This window comes from Triticum urartu, chromosome 6A (genome assembly GCF_056163025.1).
Source record: "Triticum urartu cultivar PI428250 chromosome 6A, HENAU_Tu73, whole genome shotgun sequence".
Taxonomy (NCBI): Eukaryota; Viridiplantae; Streptophyta; class Magnoliopsida; order Poales; family Poaceae; genus Triticum; species Triticum urartu.
The window spans coordinates 443972230-443982260 of NC_141878.1; the positions used below are offsets into that span (position 1 = coordinate 443972230).

The window sequence follows — 10031 nt, forward strand, 5'->3', positions numbered from 1 at the left end:
TTGGCTTAGCATGTTGATCGTTCAGTTTTATTGCTATTGCTTTCTTCATGACTTATACATATTCCTTTGACTATGAGATTATGCAACTCCCGGATACCGGAGGAATACCTTGTGTGCTATAAAACGTCACAACGTAACTGGGTGATTATAAAGATGCTCTACAGGTATCTCCGAAGGTGTTTGTTGGGTTGGCATAGATCGAGATTAGGATTTTTCACTCCGAGTATCGGAGAGGTATCTCTGGGCCCTCTAGGTAATGCACATCATAATAAGCCTTGCAAGCAATGTGACTAATGAGTTAGTTGCGGGATGATGCATTACGGAACAAGTAAAGAGACTTGCCGGTAACGAGATTGAACTAGGTATGAAGATACCGACAATCGAATCTCAGGCAAGTAACATACCGATGACAAAGGGGATAACATATGTTGTCATTGCAGTTTGACCGATAAAGATCTTCGTAGAATATGTAGGAACCAATATGAGCATCCAGGTTCAACTGTTGGTTATTGACCAGAGATGTGTCTCGGTCATGTCTACATAGTTCTCAAACCCGTAGGGTCCGCACGCTTAACGTTCGATGACGATTTGTATTATGAGTTATGTGTTTTGGTGACCGAAGATTGTTCGGAGTCCCGGATGACACAGACATGATGAGGAGTCTTGAAATGGTCGAGAGGTAAAGATTGATATATTGGACGAAGGTATTCGGACACCGGAATGGTTTCAAGGCGTTTCGGATATTTATCGAAGAACCGAGGGGTTACTGGACCCCCCCCCCTAGGAAATATTGGGCCTACATGGGCCATAGGGGAGAGGGAGGCAACCCACAAGGGGTGGTCGCGCCCCCCTCCCGTAGGGAGTCTGAATTGGACTAGGGGAGGGGGCGCCCCCCTTTCCTTCTCCTCTTCCCTCTCCCTTTCCTCTTCCCCCCTCCATGAGAAGGAAAAAAAGAGGGGGGGCGAATCCTACTAGGAGCGGAGTCCTAGTAGGACCCCCCCCCTTGGCGCGCCCCTGGTGGCCGGCCTCCTCCTCTCCCTCCTTTATATACGTGGGCAGGGCACCCCTTGGAGACACACCAATTGTTCCAAGCCGTGTGCGACATCTCTATCCACGGTTTACTTAGTGCTTAGGCGAAGCCCTGCGTGGATCACATCACCATCACTGTCACCACGCCGTCGTGCTGACGAAACTCTCCCTCGACCCTCTACTGGATCAAGAGTTCGAGGGACGTCATCGAGCTGAACGTGTGCTGAACTCGGAGGTGTCGTACGTTTGGTACTAGATCGGTTGGATCGTGAAGACGTTCAACTACATCAACCACGTTAACCTAACGCTTCCGCTTTCGGTCTACGAGGGTACGTGGACACACTCTCCCCCTCTCGCTGCTATGCACCTCCTAGGAGTTTTTTTTGAAATTGCATGCTACGTTCCCCAACAGAAGTATCTCGAGTTTTACCGATGATGTTGAGTTCAACATACTGTAGTGCCGACATAACCACGAGCTTACATATCTGGTGCTTTCCATATATCACGTGATGTGTTATGAGTACCCGTCTTAACGGTATCATCGGTGTCTGTTTTCAGTCAGGTTGAAAGAATACTTAGGAAAGAAGAACCAGTCTCACCCCACATGTTTAGTTGATGAGTTGTGTCCGTTCCAGAAGGCGAGTCTCATGTGCAGGCACAACCCGACCAGCTTATAAACGGGCCTCCATGTGTCGGGCCGTGCAAGGCCCATTTATTGGATGGGGTAACCTGTTGGCCACAAATTCCGACAAGGAGACCTCTTGTATGACATCTGTGGGTGTCAATATGCCTGCAAGCATGGCAAAATGAGTCGGCCCACCCTGGCACAATTTTTTCTCTCTTTGGTTTTCTACCTAGTTTTCTTCCAAAAAAGCGATTGTTGATTTTATGGAGCTAAATATTTGATAACCTATTTAAAAGATAAAAATATTTTACAAAATTCAGTATGTGTTTATATAAAAAGGTTCAGTGTATATATAAAAAGTTCACCGTATATTTCAAAATGTTTAGTGTGTATTAAAAAATGTCATCATATAATTAAAAAGTTCATCATATACTGAAAATGTTCAATGCATATAAAAAATGTTAATTGTATATAAAAAGGTTCAGTGTGTATTTGATAATGTTTACTGTGTACTAATGAAATTTCAGTGTGTATTTGAGAAAGAAACGATAAAAAATAAGGAAAAACAAATATGAAAAGGAAAAAGGTAAAATCCAAAGAAAACACACAGAAAAATAACAAATGAAAACCAGCTTCTGGTCACGAACGAAAAAACATAACGAAGCCAGAACGCAGATCATACGCGCCGAATGGGCCGGCACATTTCGCCTCTGGCTTCAGCGAAGCGGCAGGCGTCATATAGGATCCACCACCCACGAGTAGAGCTGCTCGGACTCCCAAGGAAGTTTGCTGCTGTACCACAGTCAACACACGCCACCTGCGCCCCCGCTTCGCCGCGCAGCGCACACCAATCTGCCCACGCGCCGCCCGGCCTCTCCTCTCTCTTCTTCCTACGCGCGCCGAGAGAAGATGGGGAAGCGATGGATCCCGCTCGAGGCCAACCCCGACGTCATGAACCAGGTGAGCACGGCCTCCTCCCCCCTCCCCCCACCCCCGGTGCTAGGGTTTTGCTTCCTTTTCGTCTCGGGCGCGCTCTCGCTCACAGACGACGCTTCCGCCGCGTGTTGGCGCCGATGCCTGCAGTTCATCTGGGGACTGGGAGTCACCGAGGGGGAGGCGCAGTTCTGCGACGTCTACGGCCTCGACGACGAGCTGCTCGCCATGGTGCCCCAGCCCGTCCTCGCCGTCATCTTCCTCTACCCGCTCACCTCCCTGGTAAAATTCCCCGTGATCTCCCTCGAGAGGCCTTCTTCGCTTTCGATTATGCGATGCGGAATTGTGATGGGTTTGTTGCTTTCCGGGGCGAGCAGGATGAGAAGGTGGAGGAATACGATGCTTCTGCCACCTCGACGGCAGGGGGCAAGGTACGGCCGTGTTGTTCTGTTTACTTTTTGTTCCTCCGTAGCGCACCTTCTGTGTTCGACTGAATGCTTCAGCAACGTTGTGCTCCTTTAACCCTAGATCGGTGCCTAGGTAGAGAAGGTCTAATTTAACTGTCTTGCTAGCATACCTTCCAACTTTGAGGTAGGGTCTTTTGTTAACCAGGTGTTTTTCACAGAAAGCGGGGACATTATATTTTTGCTTTTTTTGGTTAAATATCTCTGTGGGGTTATTATACCTCTGCTGTCTGAAATAGAGTCTTGGTTCCGCGGTGCGAATGTTTCTTGTACAATGTCGTGTTACAACAACATCATGACAATGCCTTCTTCTTTTATGTTGTACTGTTGCAGAGGTCCAGAAAAATGTTGATCTTGGTAATTATTGTTTCTATTTTACCAAACAGTTGTTGTTTATGATTTTTTTTTCCTTGTTGAGTTGTGATCTTTCCCTCTACCCACAGTCTGGCACATTATTCTGTTGTTGATATTACAGGTATAAGTGTATGACAATGAAATCTGTAATCTGAAATCTGGATCATGTGTGCTCAACCAAAGCATAAGTGGCCTGCTTTAGAGATTATTTTGGGTGGAACTGAGTGCTTAGTTTTTGTTACGGGTTGAATTATAAATTCTTTGAGTGCAACCATACGGACTATTGTTCTGAGTCATATAATGTATATGTTGACTTTACAATTTAATCAAGCCATTATCCTAGTTATTCTGCAATCACATAAATTATAGGCATTTTAGGTTGAAAACACTTTGTTTGCCATACTCGAGTTAGATGTGCTACAAGCCTACAACAGATTAGGATAAGGATATTATTCTTTTGAGCCTGTGTGCATTGTGCCTTACTAATATTTGGTAACTTGCCAACTTACCACATATACGAAGTGTGGCATGACATTTATCCAAGCTACAATGATTGCTATGTTGGTCACCTGTGTGTACTGTCGCTTAGTTTTGCACCATAGCCTTCAGAGAGAGAATGCATAATCAAACACAACAGATCTTGGCCATGTTTGGCATTGTTGTGGATTACCATTATCTTTTTGTCTCGCTTTGTGGTTTTACTTATTTTAGTGTCTGTTTGACCCTCTTTTGTCTGCTTTTGTGGCTAATTTTCTACAACGGATTGTTAAATAAGCACAACACATAACAGTTCAGCAACAACAAATCAAGCCTTTATTCTGCCAATCATATTTCACGTCACCGGAGGCTTTTTGATACCCTGTCTATATTGCATTTTTCAGCGTGTTATTCAGTAAACAATGTTTCACCCTTGATTCCTCTTTATAGGGTCTTGCCTGTATTATTTTCTTGATCTATCCTGCATGTTGAGAGTGCCAGTAAACAGTAGATAGATCCAAATTCTCTTTTATTTCACTTGTGCATGATGTCAAACTGCACATTAGTTTGCAGGTCACTGGAACTTGAGCACATGTTCAAATATTGAGATCTGTTTTGCCGGGAAAAATATTATCAAGTGGTGGGGTGTATGCAGATAAGGTTTACCTTTCTAATCCAATAACTTTAACTTGGTATGTAGGATTCAAGCAAGAAGGTGTACTTTACAAAACAGACTGTTGGCAACGCTTGTGGAACAGTTGGTGTTATTCATGCAATAGGGAATGCTGCATCCGACATCAAGCTGGGTAATTGTTGCGACTTTTCATTACACTTAGATAATGCGCTGCATTCTATGGGCTACTATTGCACAGAAGGAAAGCTGCCAGTTAGCAACAATCCAATAGACAGAAAAACTTTAATCAAGTTATGCTTTCTCAGTGATTCAATATTTTTTCAAGTATTCCCAAACAATATGGCAAGCATCCAACACTCTGCTTGGTTTGGTCATAATATAAATTAGTTGCACCTGGTTTTTGAACTTCAAAGCATCCCCTGTTTTGCTGCTTTTACTAAAATGGGCAAAAAGTTACATAGGATGTAGTGAAAGTGGCTTGACTGTGTTGAGAATTGAGAGTAGATGATCAGCAAATGTAAAAGAAGAAATAGTACTCCCTCCGATCCATATTACTTGTCGCTCAAACGGATGTATCTAGCACTGAAATATGTCTAGATACATCAATTTCAGCGACAAGTAATATCGATCGGAGGGAGTAATGAGTTTTATGACTATTTCACATGATTTTCAGCATATACCCAACTCAATAGTTCATATCCTGATCTAACTTTCTAGCACATTAAACGCATCTGCTAATATATATGCATTTCACAAGATTTATTGACTCCTTTCTTCTTTGCAGTTGAGGGATCTTATTTTGATAGGTTTTATAAACAAACAGCTGACATGGATCCAGTTCAGGTTAGTATCTGGAAATAGATAAATTCATTGATATCTCCGTAATGAACTTATGTATTATCCTCATGCACAACATGTTTGCTATCTTTAGCGTGCTGTCTTTCTCGAGGAGGATGATGAGATGGAGGGTGCTCATGCTGTTGCTGCTACTGCTGGTGACACTGACGTAACCACTCTCATCCCATTCTTATTGATTGTCCACTAAATATACTCGGCTTTGCAAGGAATAACCAATTACATTATGATAGTACCACACTTCAGTTATGGAAAAATAAGTTTAAATGGGCCTTTAGGGCGATTTGCCTTGTCCAAAATAGTGATGGTAGGAAATACAACCATATCAAAGCTATCCTCAAATTTGAGGTTGGAATGTGCGCCTTTTACCAATTGTCTTCCTTGTGCAGGTAAACGTTGAGGTGAATGAACATTTTGTCTGTTTCTCCTGTGTTGATGGTAGGTAGCACACTAGCCTACTTTAATACTAAAATATTATTGGCAGTAGTTATCTGTTGGCTAACAAATATGTAATTTGTTTTGGCATGCAACAGGTGAACTTTATGAGCTTGATGGACGAAAATCAAAACCGATATCTCATGGCCCTTCATCACCTGAGACCTTGCTGCAGGTCAAATATTTTCGTCCCCATCTTCTATTTTATACTTATATGACATAAAAGAGTGCTTATATTATTGGACTGACAAATCTGATTTCAGATTTTTAGCATTTCCGATATTGGTTTGCTTTTTCTATTGTCCTGATAGCAGTTTGTTTTATCAAAAAGTTTGTCACTGTTTTCTTATTTCTAAATGGAAGTTGTAAATTATATCTGCACATTGGTACATCCTAAATTAGTAAAATATGCTCAGTATTGAACTTGGTTTTCAGCAAACATTTCCTCATCTTTTCTGATGCCTTCATTGTATAGTAGTTTTAATTTCTGGATTTGGTTGATTCCCTCTATATTTGAACTTAATAACCGTGGATTTTTTTTAAAATCTGTTCTCAGGATGCTGCAAAAGTCATCAAGGCCAGAATTGCGACGAACCCTAACTCGTTGAACTTCAACGTCATGGTTCTTTCAAAACAGTGAATCGGTGATGTAAGGTGGAATGGATAGGCTTGGTCTTTTCCATTCTCATGGGCTGGTGCCTGATAGTCAGCATAGCCCGTCGGAAAAACAGAGACTTGTTGCCTAAAAGTAAACTGTGCTCTTTGTGCAAAAGTTATGTCTTTGTCTTCTGGCTTTTGTATCAGAAATAAAAAAGGAGTATTAGTTGCTGGATTGAAAAATGTCTACTATATACTTTTGGTGCCTTTTATCGTTCTTTTTCCTATCAAACCGACGGCAGCTTTAGACGCAAGATGAGGGAATGCATTTCTATTCAAATACACAATTTATAGTTATGCCATAAAATCCAGCTGAAACAGTCATGAAAAAGAAGTCACAACTCGGTTATCTCTGTTTTGCTCTCGCATTTCTTTCATATTTCAAAACCCTACAAGAACTAAAATCTTATACAGTGTGTAGAAAGGAAATATCTCCAAAACAAACGTAGTATGTACTGTATGCGACTACTGCACGTCGCTGCCGTGTCTGCACACCGCGTCGAGAGCGGTGGCAAGCGACGCCGAGAAGGTGGCCATGGCCTGGAACACCGCCGGCAGCGTCCTCTGCACGCCGGCGACCGCCGAGGACCTGGTGGCGTCGATGGCCATGGCGTGCCTCTTCATCTCGCCCTCGAGCTTCCTCCGGCACGCGTCGATCTCCTCCTTGCGCTGCACCACCTCGTTGTGCGCGTGGTGCACCTGCCGCATGTCGTGCTCCATCCAGTGCCGCCCCCGGTTCCACAGCGCGAGCCCCGCCGGCGCGTACGAGTCGTAGTGGCTCTTCTCCACCTGCCGCAGCATCCGGGACTTGCGGTCCAGCTCGCGGGTGCACTGCGCCACCCGGCGCGCCGCCCGGAGCTCGTCGCCCTGGTGCGCGTACAGCGCGTGGGTGGCACCGGCGAAGTTCTTGATGGACTTGAGCACCTCGGCGCAGTGCACGCCGTCCAGCGCCTGCCTCCACCGGTCGACGAAGGCGGCGAGCTCCGCGGCGACGGGGGAGGTCGGGGCGCCGTCCGCGGACGGCGCCAACGTCAGCTTGAGCCAGCCGTGCAGGGCGGCGACGTAGTCGCGCTGGTGCTTGGCCAGGTGGCCCAGCGCGGCGCACCAGGCCGACATGGCGGCCTCCAGCGCCCGCGTCGCCCCGTGCTGGATCTCCGTGGTCGCGTCCATGGACGTCCGGCCGCTGAGCCCGCGCAGCTGCTGCGCTATCAGGCACTGCGCCTCGTGGTGCTGGCGCATGGCCTTCCACATGTCGCGCGTGGCGTGGCAGAGCCCCAGCACCTGGCGCGCGAGGTGGGTGTCCCGGAGCTCGGAGATGGCCGCGGAGCCGGCGTGCGCGGCCTCGGACGCCGTGGCGAGCTGCGCGCGCGCCCTGTCCCACGCGCCCTTGAGCTTCTGGATGTCCACGTTGATCTTCCTGCTGTACTCCTGGTCCCGGAGCGCCGCCAGCTTCTTGTCGTGGCGGACCTGCAGCCGCTCCCTCGCCTTCACCTCCTTGTACAGCTTCTTCTCCCAGACCATGAGCTGCTGCAGTGTGGAGCTATGCCGCTTGCCGATCCGGTCGTGCATGCCGTCGACCCCGTCGTGCGAAACTGACGGCGACGACGACGACGACATGCAGCAAAGCACGCCAAAGAAGCTGCTCGCTCCACCTGCAGAATATTTCACATGCACTCTGTTAAATGTCAGCTTCGAATGTCTCACACGTGCGACGCTGGCAAGTGGAGGTTTGCGAGACACTCAGGCAGCAGGGTGGTTCACCACTGTACTCGGCGTTGCCGGCCTCGAGGAGTTTCGACACCGGGTCGCCGGCGGCGGTAGCCCTGAGGAAGTACTCCTCCAGCCCCGCGGCGACCTCCGCGAGGCTCCGGTGCCTCACGGCCACCCGCAGGTCCTCCCCGCCAACGACGCCGCCCTCCGTCCGCGCGGCGGCGGGAGGTGCCTCGGCAGCGGCAGCGGCAGCGCCGTCCTGCTGCGCCGGCTGGATGGAGCGGAGGAGCGGCGGCGGCGTGGAGGGGGCGGGCGCCGGGCGGTGCACGAGCACGGCGGGCGGGGTGTGGTCGGACACCGGGAGCGGCTCGCCGAGCGCGAAGTGGGTGAGCGCGGACGCCACGAGGCCGAGCGAGCCGAGGTAGCCGGCGTGCGAGGCCGCGAGCTGGCGCCGCGCCCGCACCGCCTCCCGCATGAGCCGGCGCCGCTCCCTGCACCGCCTCGTGTGCTCCCGCGCCGCCGCGCGGGCCGCGTCCCCCTGCTGGCGCGACCACGCCATCCCCATTGCCCGCGTTCGCTTCGCGAGCAGGAGCTGCCGTGGAGGGGTGGATGGAGGAGGAGGCTCTCGATCGACGGGAGTGGGAGTGAGAGTGAGCCTGGCTATGAGCGGCGAGCACACACTGGAGAGGATGCGGAGCTCGGGAAGTTGAGCTAAGCTAAGTAAGGATCGCGATATATAGGTGTGGTATTGTGTGCTAGTAGAAGGCTTCCTTGAGGGACGTGATTGATTATCGGTCGGTGTCGATCGGCGGGGCGGCGCGTTGTTGTTTATGAACGATCAGTCAGTCAGCATAAGAAAGGCGAAAGGCAAAGCTGGGGGAAGAATGATACTGCGAAGGAAAGTGGTAGGAGAAAAAGGAGCGCGCGTTTCGCTTGTTCGGATGGATGTATTTCGGGGGTTTGGTTGGTACACCAGAAGCTCGCGGCCACGTACTATACCGCTGCTGCTTAATTATTTGGCGCGCTTTGGAGAGCAGGGTGAGTGAGTGTATGCAGACACGCACTATCTATCTCCCGGTCTTCGTTTTGCTGATTCAGTGTCGGTTCGGGAGCGGGAGTGCTGTGTACGTAGACGGACGAAATGCGCGCGCTTTACGTAACTTTAGATAGATAGATAGATAGATAGATACAATCAATACCTCTCCTAGGCCTTCGGTCTAGGGTTTTCCTCCTCCTAGGCGATTTCTTGTCGCCTTTGAGTCTATACCCGCATACAATTGGATCCCGGCTGCCCTGATCGTTTTACGATCTACCTCTGGCCTACGCACGACATCGGCTGCGCGGTGCGAGCGACGGGAACGGTGGCAGGCGATGGCGTCTCCTTCAGATGCCAACTCAGGTACGAGCGGCGGCGACTTTGACGCGGCTGCAAGATCGGATCTCGGAGACTTCTTCGACCAACTGGATCTCAATGATGAAGAGTTCGTCGATGTGGAGATTGATGAGGATGATCCCAAGATACAGGAAAGTGTGCGCTGGTTGGCCCTTGCTAGGGTTCATACAAACAAAGATTTCAGCCCAGCCGCTTTCTACAGAGACACGAGAGCGGCGTGGAATCTTGCGCAAAGTGTGAGATTTCGGCCGGTTGGCCCAAAGCGGTTCGTCGTCCAGGCGTCTTGTCTGGGGGATTGGGAAAGAATTATGTTGCAAGGTCCTTGGTTGTTCCGCAACAACATGGCAGTGCTTATGTGCCCGTATGATGGATTCAGTAGAGCGGAGGAAGTAGAGATAGTGCATATGCCTATATGGCTGCAAATCCGCAAGCTCCCCGATCCATATTGCAAGCAGAAAATTGTGG

At 48.9% G+C, this 10031-nt stretch overlaps 2 protein-coding genes across 2 annotated transcripts; one reads left to right on the plus strand and one right to left on the minus strand.

Moving 5' to 3' along the window:
* Positions 1-2411: 2411 nt before the first annotated feature.
* UCH3 (ubiquitin C-terminal hydrolase 3) lies at positions 2412-6657 on the plus strand. Its single transcript, XM_048679196.2, has 9 exons — positions 2412-2614; positions 2738-2869; positions 2965-3018; positions 4583-4688; positions 5301-5359; positions 5448-5522; positions 5761-5809; positions 5905-5981; positions 6363-6657. The coding sequence occupies exons 1-9, from the start codon at positions 2564-2566 to the stop codon at positions 6444-6446; spliced, it is 687 nt and encodes a 228-aa protein (XP_048535153.2). The 5' UTR covers positions 2412-2563; the 3' UTR covers positions 6447-6657.
* Positions 6658-6794: 137 nt separating this feature from the next.
* Positions 6795-9134, minus strand: LOC125513960 (protein ROLLING AND ERECT LEAF 2). Its single transcript, XM_048679195.2, has 2 exons — positions 8225-9134; positions 6795-8115 (listed from the first exon to the last, which is right to left on the minus strand). The coding sequence occupies exons 1-2, from the start codon at positions 8736-8738 to the stop codon at positions 6929-6931; spliced, it is 1701 nt and encodes a 566-aa protein (XP_048535152.2). The 5' UTR covers positions 8739-9134; the 3' UTR covers positions 6795-6928.
* Positions 9135-10031: the final 897 nt, after the last annotated feature.

Excerpts from the sequence above, each read along its gene's own strand:
- LOC125513960 (XM_048679195.2), bottom strand. The coding sequence starts at position 8,738 with ATGGGGATGGCGTGGTCGCGCCAGCAGGGGGACGCGGCCCGCGCGGCG. Across the intron at positions 8,116-8,224 it reads CGGCAACGCCGAGTACAGTG|GTGGAGCGAGCAGCTTCTTT; the intron begins GTGAACCACCCT and ends AATATTCTGCAG.
- UCH3 (XM_048679196.2), top strand. The coding sequence starts at position 2,564 with ATGGGGAAGCGATGGATCCCGCTCGAGGCCAACCCCGACGTCATGAAC. Across the intron at positions 5,523-5,760 it reads CTACTGCTGGTGACACTGAC|GTAAACGTTGAGGTGAATGA; the intron begins GTAACCACTCTC and ends TTCCTTGTGCAG. Across the intron at positions 5,982-6,362 it reads CACCTGAGACCTTGCTGCAG|GATGCTGCAAAAGTCATCAA; the intron begins GTCAAATATTTT and ends ATCTGTTCTCAG.